The sequence below is a fragment of the Caretta caretta genome, chromosome 9 (genome assembly GCF_965140235.1).
Source record: "Caretta caretta isolate rCarCar2 chromosome 9, rCarCar1.hap1, whole genome shotgun sequence".
Lineage (NCBI taxonomy): Eukaryota > Metazoa > Chordata > Testudines > Cheloniidae > Caretta > Caretta caretta.
Window position 1 is genome coordinate 75,076,502 of NC_134214.1, and position 12,327 is coordinate 75,088,828.

The following is a 12,327-nucleotide window of genomic DNA, read 5'->3' on the forward strand; positions in this document are numbered from 1 at the left end:
TCTCACCCCAAAAAGGAATTTTAATTATGAGTGCATCAGGGACAGGCTGGGGAGCCCACCTGGACCACGTGCAAATGCAAGGCCCCTGGTTCCCAGAAGACATGGGACTTCACATAAGTCCTGGAACTCATTCGTCAGGCTAGCCTGTATGCCATTCCTACCTGTCCTCTGAAATTTCACAGTGCAGATTCTGACTGACAGCTCATCTGCAATCCACTGCATGTGAAAGCAGGAGGACCCTGCTGATTGCTCCTCTTCTGGAGACTGTCGGATTCTGGACACAATGCTACCAACATGAGATAACCCTGATGGGTCTTCATCTTCCAGGAGTCAGCAGTGACTCGGTTGGCTTATTTAGGAGACCATACATGACCAGTCAGTAGTGTCCCCTGCAAAGATCCATTGTAAAGAAGATATGCCAGTGTTATGGTAGGACAGGGTAGACCTGTTTTGCGACCAAGGACAATTCCATGTGTCAGAATTTCTGTTCCAAAGAAATTGGAGCCAGGGCTCGTTGCCAGATGTGTTCTTTCTGCAGTGGAATCCAGGCCTCCTTTTCACCTTTTGACTGATTTCTCCTGATGCTCAGCGTGATGTCCAAAATCAAGAGACAAAGCTACAGTCATTCTCATAGCTGCCTATTAGTTGAGGCAGTTTTGGTTGACAGACATGCTACAAATGTCTATTCAGACTCTGATCCAGATCCCAGACTGCGCAGACCTGATCTCACAGCACCGCAGATACTCCATCCACCTGAAGTTCCTGAGCTTGTTGGCCTTGATGTTGGCTGCTTAGGTACCATGGACAGGAATTGTTATAATAAGTCCAGGAGATCATGGTATAGAGCAGGAGGATGTCTACCAGAAGGACTTATTTGTCAGAATGGAAGAAGTGCTCTATCTGGATGGCCCAACATGGCCTGGACCTTATACAGACTATTTGCTGCAATTAGAACCCTCTAGCCTTCCATTCAGCTCCGTTAAGGTCCCCCTCGGAGCAATCTCTGCTTGCCATCTTCTCCCTCTGTATGGTATCTGAGTTCCTCACAGGCCTATCACATACTTACCCACCAGTCAAAGAACCTGCTCCTGCCTGACATATCAGCATTGTCCACTTGAGGCTCAGGGGGCCTTCCTTTGAGCCTTTTTCAGAATGCTCCTTGTTTCATCTCAATCTGAAGACAATCTTCCTGATATCACTTAGACCAGGAGAGTGAGTAAGGAGCTTCAAGCACTATTATGGCTGATCCTTCCTACATGACATTCTATAGAGATGAGGTGGTATTGAAATGTCAACCTACATTCCTTCCCAAGGTGGTTTCAGAGTTCCCTCTGAATCAATCAGCTCCCCCCTCCCCCCAAGCCTTACTCTGCATTGGGAGAGAAGCTGCACATACTGGGCATTTCCAGAGTTTTGCTTCTCTATGCTCAGAAAAATAAATTGTTCAGGCTCTCTCTCTGTTTATTCCTGGGTGGACTTGGCCACCCCAAGGGTCAGGCCATCTCAACACAAAGAATATTTAAATGGATAATGCAGTGTATCACGCTGTGTTACAAATGACTGGTGCAGCTCTCCTGCCAAACATCAAGCCTCACTCCACTATTTGCTTATCCTCTGCCTACTTCAGAAATGTGTTAGTGTCAAAAGGTCGGCAAGGTGGCAACGGAGAACAACCTGCTGACTTCTGCAAAGCACTATACCTTGGACTTAGCTGCCAGAGCAGGTGCCAAGTTTGGAAGAGCAGTGCTACAAGTATGTCTGCGCTGATGGAAGGGATTTTTCTGTTGATGTAGGAGCACAATCTCCTCAAATGAGTTAGCTAAGTCAACAGAAGCCCTCTCCCATTGGCATAGTTGCATTTACACTGATCAGATGCAGTTTTTCATCCCCCTAACTCACATTGCTGCGATGATATAACCTTCAAGTGTAGACCAAGTCAGTCTGTATTCTACTGATGCAGCTGGAACGCCTCATTCTCACCATCGGGGGGGTGAGGGGGAAGTTCTCTATGCCAGTCAACCACAGGGGATCCATACTGACACATAGCTAAGAATGAACTGTTCCTTTATGTAACTGGTTCTTTGAGATGCTGTCAGTGCGAATCCTACAACCCACTTTTTGTCCCTGCTGTAGGAGTCCTCAGCTAATGCTGGCTTCAGGTTGCAAGGAAATTGAGGGAGAGTCACAGAAGCACTGTCCTTTATGCCCTCACAAAGGGAGGTGCGGGGTGCCTGTACAACTCAGGTGGACACAGCTATTCAAAAGACTCTTGTGCTCATGAGGGGCGTGTGCACCTAAAGTGGGATCCACGCTGATGACATGTCTAAGAACCCCAATTATTGTAGAGTAAGTAACTGTTCTTCAGTGGAGCTTTGTGAAAATGTCCTAAAAAAACCCACTTGTTCATTAGTATAAATATTAGAAGGTGAGTGGATGGGAAAGGAAATGAGGGTAGGAGAGAAGGTACTCGGAACACATTTATTCCCTGTGAACAATTACTCCTCTGCTCGGAGTTCTTTCTTGTGGCTGGTGGTCCTTATGCTGCAGTTACTGTTCCATTTGCTCTCTTAGGCCGGTAAAGACTCCATGACATGCTGTTGCCTCAGTAATACTCCTCCTCAGGGGTCAGTTTATTACTAAGCATAGCCCAACCAGTCCATAACCAAAAGTCCCAAAAGCTAGGTCATTTATCACCCCAGTCCATAGAATCCTTAAAACTCCAAACCATCGAGTCCATCGACAGTGCATGTACTATACTCTGGCATTTTCTAGCGCACCTGGGGTTTTCTTTGGTCTTCTCCTGTCTTTCTGCCATGAGAGCAGGAGCATAACCCAGCTCTTCCCAGCAGGTAATCCCTCCCTTGCCTCTCTGCTGGGAGATCATCCTCACCAGGAGAGCATTCATTGGTCCCCCTGTTCAGTAACTCTCAAACAGGGCAGCAGGTAGGCCCTTCCACTGTTCCCCTGGTGCTCAGTCCACTGGTTCCACCCCTCTGCTGCTCCCCTGTCTCAGCCTTCTGTGGCTCTCAGTTCTGGCTGTCTGGCTTGAAAGTCAGACAACAATCCTCTGCTGCTCTCATGCCTTCAGCCTTTTTCCAGGAACCTCCTACAGCTTTCTTCATGGACCTCCTTCCTTTCTGATTCTTCCATAGCCCCAGATACTGCCCCACCCTCATAATTGGCCAGATGAGAGCTCCTCCTATGATATAAGGAAGCTGGACATGCTTCTTTTAAAGGAGCTAGTCACCCACTCTCATCTTCTCCCTTGCACTTGTTAATATCTCACTCTCCTCTGGCTCTTCCCTTCATAATACAATCGTGTTTAGTCTCACATCTTAAAAAAAGCCCCATCCTTGACCCCACTTGCCTCCCCAGCTATCATTCTATCTCCTTTCCCCTTTTATCTCTAAACTCATTGAATGCAGTGTTTACAATTGCTGTCTGGAGTTCCTGTGCAATTCCATGCGAGGCCCTTTCTAATCTGGTTTCCATCCCTAGAACTCCTCTTGCTAAAGTCTCCATTGAACTTTTCTTTGCCCAAGCTCAGAACCAGTACTCCATCCTCATCCTCATTGACTTGTCAGACATGCTCTTCTTGAAATCTTGGCTTCTGTGACTGTCCTCTCCTGGTGCTCCTCCTCACCTCCCCTTTCAGCTTTCTGTGTGGGTTCCACAGGGCTCTGTCCTTGGTCCTTCTCTACTTGTTATCTAGGTAATTTCATTTGCCCAAATTAACCTACGCTTTCCATGCTGCTGACTTGTATATCTACCTCTTTGCTCCAGATCTTTTTCAGTTTGTCCAAACTAAAACTTCTGCCTCTTTTTGACATATCCTTGTGGATGTCTAGCTGTCAGACCAAGCTCAACATGGCTAAAATAGAGCTTTTAATCTCTGCTACCAAAACCCTCCCTGATGCCTTCTTTCTTGATTACTGTGGACAACGCCACTGTTCTGACTGTCTTACAGACCCATAACATCAGTATCTCTTCCATTTGGACCTCTCTAGGTCCTCATATCCAGGCTTTGTCTAAATTTTGACTGATACTTTCTGCATAACATCTCTAAAATACAGCCCTTTAAATCAGTGTTTGTATCTTTTTCTAAAAGGACATGCGCTAGTTCAAACAGGAAATAATGCAAGGAAGTCCTAAAGACCTGTTGTACAGGAGGTCAGACTAGATGATCACAGTGCTCTCTTCTGGCCTCATTTATGAATTCTTCCAACCCATCCACACAGCTAAATTCTCATCTCACATCTCAATTACTGCAGTATCCTTTTCCCTGGCCTTCACAAATGCAATCTTGCCCTGCTCATATGTATTCAGAATGCTGCTGCAAAATTTCCCTAGCTCGATGACTTAATCATATCACCTCCCTTCCCTGCCTTTTTTTGCATTCCTCTACTGGCTCCTCCTTCTCTGTCCCATCAAACATAAGCTGCTTGTCTTCACTTTTTCAAGGCCCTTCATGTCTTAACTCTACCTGTCATCTCTCCTTCACTACCAAGATGACAACTGCCATCTCCAATCAGCCCATGAGGCCAACTTCCAGTGCCCACTTGTTGAATTTTCAAACTAGTTCCTTTGTTCTTTCTCCCATGCTTCCCTTCATGCTTTGAAGTAGTGTCCTTGAACCATGAAACATTATCCTCCTTAAAACTGTCCTTTTGCTGTGATGCCTACAAAAATCTTAACAGCTCGGCAGCTGGTGTGCTGAGACCACTGCCTATCATGCTGACTAATATTAACTTATTTCCCTGTACTCACCTGTCTCTGTCTGGCAGGTGCTATGGGAATACAAATATTAAATAGAGAAAAAAATCCTATTTTTATATACCGAGTAATAGGAAAATATATTTATACAGTAGCAAGAGGATTTCTATTGACAAGGAACTGAGATTTCTAAGGGAGCAGTATCTAGAACAGTTTTCAACCTGTGTCTGCAGACAACTGGGGGTCCACAGATTGATTTCCAAAGGGGTCCACACCTCCATTCAGAATTTTCTCCGGGGTCTGCAAATGAAAAAAGGTTGAAAACCACTGAGAAATTGCACTTTTACCTGAAAGTTTTGTACCTGCTTTTTTACAGTGTGCACTTTGAATATTTGACAGCAATTGGTGTGTAATCAGTTCTGGTTTGGTAATGGTCATTTTCACTTCCTGTGTCATGCACTGCTCTGGGTGAGCTCATGCATATTTTCCCCAAGCCCTGTGATAGTGGGCCTGGGATGACTTCTCTTCAGTGATATTCCTGCACACAAGGACAGGGAGCAGTGGGAGTCTGGTGATGGTCAGGGAGTACCACCTGGCCAGGGTAGAGGCAGAAAGCCCCTACAATCCACTCAACCTTCCACAGGCCTCGACATACAAGGATGAAAACAGAGATGCTGAATGAGTCTCCTTTTTCTCTTCCCAAACCCTGAATAGGGCTGGGGAGTACCTGTTTGGGGTAATGCTTTACTACTGTACTGCTCATCAGGATGGAGAATGAGGAGCTGCCTTTCTACATTGTTCCCTTAAGGGACCTAAGAAAGACCTGGATTATTGTTTTAAGAGGTGGCAAATCCCCTCATCCCCTAAAGCAGGGAGAGCAAGACAGTAGGGAGAATCTCCTGCCCTAGGGATCCAGAATGGGAAAGTATGGGATAGATCCTCTCTCCCTCCTCTTGGGATTGGAGTGATATGGAGAACCTGGCTCCTTCCACAATAGCCAGAAACTGGGTTCCAGTTCTGGTATTCGGGGAATACACCACTGCCAGCCCATCTCCTTCTGAGGTAAGGATGAGTTGGTGGGGGCAATTGTATGCTGTTGTTTACTTAATAAGCTGGAAGGGGAGAGGCCTGGTGGGTAAGGTGTATACAGCGGAAGGAGCAGGGGAAAGCTTTGGTATATTCTTGTGCCTTTCTGACTCTAACTTCCCTGCTATGGCCCTTCGAATCAGGAGAGCAGAAAAATCTGAATAAATCTTTTTTAAAAAAGGATCAGCAATACATGTTTGTTTTGTGCCTGCTATTTTGAAGTGTGCTCTTTCAGAAAACTAAATCTTTTGAAAATAGATGAAAAACATTCTAGTGGTGGTCCTTTTAGGTTAGCAAAATATATAATATCTGTAAAGTAATTCTGTATTTTAGTTAAACTTCTTTTGTGGCTTTTCTGTTCCAGAAACTGTTCAGAAGAGAGATTCAGCCCCCATTTAAACCTGCTTCTGGTAAGCCAGAAGATACCTTCTGTTTTGATCCAGAATTCACAGCAAAAACCCCCAAAGGTAATGCATATATTTAGAAAATAACGAGTCAATATGATGATCTCATTGTATGGGGAGGGCTAAATTACATTGTTGTTTGGTACCTGGGGGCTAGAGCTATAAAATTAGAGCCACTGATCTTGGGAGTTAGCACAAAGATGAAAGGCAAGAGCCGGTGTGCCGTACCGGGGGTAGATTGGCTTCTCCAGGCGCAATTTAAAGGGCCTGCAGCTCCCAGCAGTGGCTAGAGCCCCCAGCCCTTTAAATTGCTGCCAGAGCCCCGCTTCTGGAGCCCTGGGGTAGTGGCGGCGGGGCTGGGGCGGAGATTTAAAGGGCCCGGGGGTGGTAGCGGGGGCCGAGCCCTGGGCCCTTTAAATCGTCCCCGGACCCCACCGCCGCTTCCCCAGGGCTCCAGCAGGCTCCGAGGACGATTTAAAGGGCTTGGGGTGGTAGTGGCGGCCGGAGCCCCGTCCCCGGAGCCCTGCTGCCAGAGCCCTGGGGAAGCAGTGGCGAGGCTCCCAGGACAATTTAAAGAGCCCAGGGCTCCAGCCGCCGCTACTGCCCAGGGCCCTTTAAACTGCTGCCAGAGCTCCCGGCTGCTGCTGTTATCCTGGGGAGGGGGAAGGAGGCAGTTGCCGGTACAGGGTGGGCTGGGGCTGGCTCTGACCCCCCCCAGCCCTGCCCCTTCCGCCCGAGCCCCCCCCCCCCTTCCAGGGGCCAGAGCTGGCCCCAGCCCAGCCCCATACCTGGAAGTTCCGAGACTTACTTTCACCCCTGTACCAATCATAGTGAAATCAGCTGTGGAATTGGGGTCATTTAGTGGATAGACAAGTGTGTTTTACTCTTGTCTCAATTTTACTTCCCTTCGCCATTTCTTTTGTTCCTGTTTTGGCCTTTATCTTTCTTTGATCCCCATTTTCTCCAGTGGTGGATTGACTTGAAATTGTAAAATGGGGCCTGAAATCCAAATCTCCCTCCTCTCCCCCAAGTGACTTATAATTTCCCCCACCTAGCTTCATTTCCTTATCCTTTACAAACCATCCTTACCTCAGTGCAGGCCCCAGAGAGGAGCATTCTTAGTCAGTGAATCATTTTCTCCCATTCATCCCCTTCTAGCTGCTGGAGAGAGAAACTGCAGAGAAAGTGTTTTTTCTTTGCCTTCTCCTCTGAGTGGATAAGATGAGAGGAAATTGAGCAGCAACGCATTTTTCTTCTATTCTATTTTGACCAATGTGTGTTAGAGGGTAAGAGCTGCCAGACAGTCATGGAGAGAAAGAACTGTTCTTTTTTTAAGTGATGGATATCCAGCTAATGGGATTGTATTTAGTAGTAGACAATGAATATTTCTGCTAAAATGATTAGCACTGAAATTATTAATATCAATTCTGTTGTAATTTCAAAATTAGCACCCCATTGTAATGAATTAGTGCCCTTCACCCTCATAAAGGTATTGTACCAGCCTGTCTATAGATCAGGAAGACAGCAGTACGTTTTATTTGGTTTCACATTATAAGAGATTATTTTTCCAACTGTAAGAGCTGGGAACCATTTTTATATTAAAAGCCTTGATTCTGCAGAATGTGTGCCTATTACTGGGACTAGTTAATACAATTGTTGGAGCAGATCTGTCCTATGTCTGAGACATTTGACATTGCTTGTGAGCCTAGATATGTTAATACATAGTTCTTCACAGCTTGTCAAAAGTGAAGTGAAGATGACTCTGACATCCTAGTCCCTTGTGAATATTTGAGTATATTTCAGGATCACTATCCTCAACAGCTGGAAATAATTTGGCTCAATTACGTTTTTGATGGGTTTACTATTTCTTTTGCCCAGTCAAATTTGAATTTAGGTGAAATCCAGATTTGAGAGATGAGGGATTTTTCCATGTCAGCATTGAGGTGCAGTGGTAAAACTCAATGTGTGAGGAAAGTAAAATGGTATGTTAATGTTTTGCCTGACTTGAGCCAGTGCTATCAAATCAATTTTAGGAGTGCTTCAAGTAAACTTGTGTAAATATCTTTTGTGAAGTCATCTTTTAAATACCTTTTAGAAATGACTACACAGTGAAACGTTTTTGTTCTAATGTTCAGTCACTCAATTAAGGCTTATAATCATTACTGTTCAGCAATTAGTATGTTCATTTAAGGGTCCCTTTTATAAATCTCCCCTTGAGGGTTTCATCTGGACTTTAAAACTGGTTTGTTGGCCACGTGAGGTATTATCTGCAGTTTGTATTCCAATATAGCTCTTAAGTTTACATACATATGTTAAAATACCTCTGGGCCAAATTGTGCTTTATTTGTGTTTAGACAGGGTACAGTGAAGTTAGAGTTGTACACAGTGTACACTGGGGAAGATCTTGGCTCTCATGACTTTTGAAACATATCACTACATTCTTCAAGTATTGTCTCCATGGATCCCTGTATTTCTGCCATGCCCACATCTATGGTTCTATATTTGAAACTTCTAGCAAGTAGTGCCCTCGTATGCACCCTTTTTGACTCCACATACTTGAGCTCGCTACTATGAATGAAACCGTGGCACCAGTCTTTAGTTCTTCTTTGTGAATAATCAGACAGGGTTGTTTTTTGGAGAGAATAGATGAAATTACATGTATTCTAGTTTATGCACATCTTGAAGCCTTGTAGTTTAAAAAAAAAAAAGTGTGTGTGTGGGGGGGCAAGCATGTATTTCATTTAGCATGTGATACTGTTAAACTAAGTAAAAGTGAGAATATAAGTGAAAGGTGATATATTGGCACCCTGACTACATCTTATAGTTCAGAACCAATTCTACTTTCTTGTATTTTCCTCAAAATACTTTTGAGAACATACCTGTGGTAAACACACACAATAGCTTAGCTTGAATATACTGTAGTAACAGAATACTCTTCAGATTCTAATTAAACCATGTGTATTTAACAATTAGATTCTCCAGGAGTTCCACCTAGTGCTAACGCGCATCAGCTGTTCAAAGGATTTAGCTTTGTTGCAACTACTGCCATAGAAGATCATAAAATTTCACCCCTCACCAATATATTGCCAATAGTACAGGTAAAATTTATTTTTCTTGGTATAGATATTTCTTAACTGAAATGCCTAAAGCTGATGTATATATTGATAGTTAACCTCCATTCTCCTCTGTTGGAAAGACCCTTATATCGGCAGAGCAGCACCAAAACCCTTGTAATATATATAAACATTATGTGCAGCAATTTAAAGTAATCCAGTGTCAAAAATCAAGTTGAATGTCTCTTTAAATGCAAATTTCAAAAGGAAAAAACTGCAAAGTAAAGAAAAATGTGCTGCTTGAGAAAGTAAAAATCATGTTTTGGTTAAAGTACAGTTTATTGTTTTAAAATGCAGTTTATATTTGTTTAAAGCAACTTCATGGAAACAGTGCACAGTTCACTGATGTGTATGAGCTGAAGGAGGATATTGGTGTTGGCTCCTACTCTGTTTGCAAGAGATGTGTGCACATAGCTACCAATATGGAGTTTGCCGTGAAGGTACTTGGCGTAAATTCTTTTTTGGTATTTGAATAGTTGCTCCACAGTCGAGTCATGTATCTTTTTAATGTACTAGTAAGTAAAGAGACCCCTTTTTTTTCCTTTTTTTAACCTAATTTTTCAGTCAGCGTAATGTTGTATGTACTTTGAGAAGTGAAAAAGAGTAAATTTTTCCATTCAGCTAAATTTTGTATTTGCTTTTACCATTATTTCTTGTTAGAGGGAAGGTTGCCATCAAACTTTACTGGAAAAATACTTATGGAACAATATATCCAATTATTTGAAACATAATTCTGTTAGCTTTGAAATTACTTCAGTTATCACATGTTTAGTTAGACTGAATAGACATACTGTTAAATGTTCCCTTTTCCTTTTTTCTTTAACCTTACAATAAGAGTACAACAAAGGTGAGATCAGTGGGCTCTTCAGGTGAGGAAGTGGGGAGGAGGGAAGTAGGAATATTTAGGATAGTCTGATAAATTCACTAATATCTTCAAATTAGAGCAATTTTCAATATATGCTAGAACTTGTTTGTAACTATTAACCTCAAGCTTTAAGTGAATAGGCTGGATAATGTCATTCATGACTACTAAGGATGAAGCATGAAAGTAAAGAGAAATGTGTGACTTTTATAGTCAAAACTGCTGTCTTCCTCAGTTTGAAAATTCTTGTTACTTGTAGCTTTTGTGGTCTCTGACCCTAAATCCGGGATTTTCATCCATTTTGCGTCTGAGGAAATACTTCATTTAACATTGACGCCTTTTCCACCATTTATTTCACAGATAATTGATAAAAGTAAGAGAGATCCCTCAGAAGAAATTGAGATTTTGATGCGCTATGGACAACATCCTAATATAATTACTTTAAAAGATGTATGTACTCTTTTTAAATTTTACAATTCTTACCACAGAGCAGTCAAACAGTAAATAAAATAACGGTTGGGTAGGGATCCCATGTTTTGCATTTCCAGTAAAATATACTGGAAACAATACTTACAGTTTAAAAAAGGTAAAATATTTTAAATATGGCATATACTGTTACTTAAAATTATATCTTAATTTTTTTGCAAAGGTGCCAGGTTTTGGGAGACTCAAAATGTTTTTGGCCTTTGCTAATTAATTAATTAAATTCCTAAATGATTCTGGGCTTTAAAGATGACCCTGCAAAGAAAAGAAAATTCTGCACTTACTTGCTTTTATTTCCACTTTCCCTCCCATTTGAAATTCAGATTTTGTTATGTTTCTACTGGAAGATTCTGTAGACAGCTAGAGAGCTAGTAGAGTTATGATACCATAATTAATTAATGGAATTTGTGCATGTGAGAGGGGATGGGATTTTTAGATACTAATAATGTCTTGGTTTTTGTTTAATGTCGATTTAACTCAAAATGCCTAACAGGTAAAAGATCTACTTTTGAAAGAGTCAACACTTACACACTTTAAACTGATGGCTCAGGCCTTGTCTACAGTACAGGGGGAATTCGATCTAAGCTACGCAATTTGAGTTACATGAATAGCGTAACTCAAATCAATGTGGCTTAGATCGACTTACCGCGGGGTCCCCACTACGCGATGTCGACGGGAGACGCTCTCCCGATGACTCCCCCTACTCTTCCCGATCTGGTGGAGTACAGGAGTCGACAGGAGACCTATCTGTGGTTGATTTAGCGGGTCTTCACTAGACCTGCTAAATCAACCGCCGATACATGGATTGCTGCTTGTCGATCCCCCGGTAAGTGTAGACAAGCCCTCAGTAAGCTGCTACTGTAGTGCTCTGGCATTGCAAAGAATTCTGTTAGCAGAAATTTTAAAAAGGACCAAAAAAATACTCCTGCTATTTCTAAGGTTTAAAAAAACCAAACCAAACCAAAAAAAAAAAAACCCAAACCAAGCAGAAACCAAGTTCATTGGGGCTTTCATCATTAGCTATAAAGAACCAAAATGCCACTCCCATTTCAGTGGGTGGCAAATTGATGGGCAACTGGAGATTGGGACAGTCACAGTTGAACAAGGGTGGAGAACACATGGTAGAGGGATACAGGGGTGATTCTTCCCATTTAGAATCTCTAGCCGCCCTTTGGCTAACTGCAGTTGTTATTTTGCCAGCACATGGGGAGCTTATTTAGTTTTTAAAATAATAACAAAGAGCCCTACGTTATATAAATAAATGTAAAGTTCCATGGCTGCCTGAACAGTTTTAATATATGCATCTGAGTCTGATATTGGAAGCTTGTATTTGCCATCCTTATCTCAGCTGAACACCTGATATGATGTTGCTCTAATGGAGAAATAAATTACTTAAGAGGCGATATATTAAGTGCCGTCACTCAAAATTGCATCTGATAAAAGTACGGAGAAACAAAATGCTTCTTCCCAGGGCAGCACAGGTTCATAGACTGAATGAATGAATCCCAGAATCATCATTTAATGACCCACTACCTTCACATTGCATAAGAATGGCCATGCTGGGTCAGACCAAAGGTCCATCTAGCCCAGTATCCTGTCTTCCAACAGTGGCCAATGCCAGGTGCTCCAGAAGGAATGAACAAAACAGATAATCATAAAGTGATCC

The 12,327-nt window shown here is 42.7% G+C and overlaps 1 protein-coding gene across 3 annotated transcripts in view; it reads left to right on the top strand.

The window, feature by feature from the left end:
• The window catches only part of RPS6KA6 (ribosomal protein S6 kinase A6), a 79,616-nt gene that overhangs the window by 46,330 nt on the left and 20,959 nt on the right, over positions 1-12,327 (top strand). For all 3 annotated transcript variants that reach the window (XM_048863682.2, XM_048863683.2, XM_048863685.2), the window contains 4 exons: positions 6,164-6,266; positions 9,177-9,301; positions 9,631-9,756; positions 10,539-10,628. In XM_048863682.2, the coding sequence (XP_048719639.1) occupies positions 6,164-6,266; positions 9,177-9,301; positions 9,631-9,756; positions 10,539-10,628 (444 nt within the window). The remainder of the gene's footprint in view (positions 1-6,163; positions 6,267-9,176; positions 9,302-9,630; positions 9,757-10,538; positions 10,629-12,327) is intronic.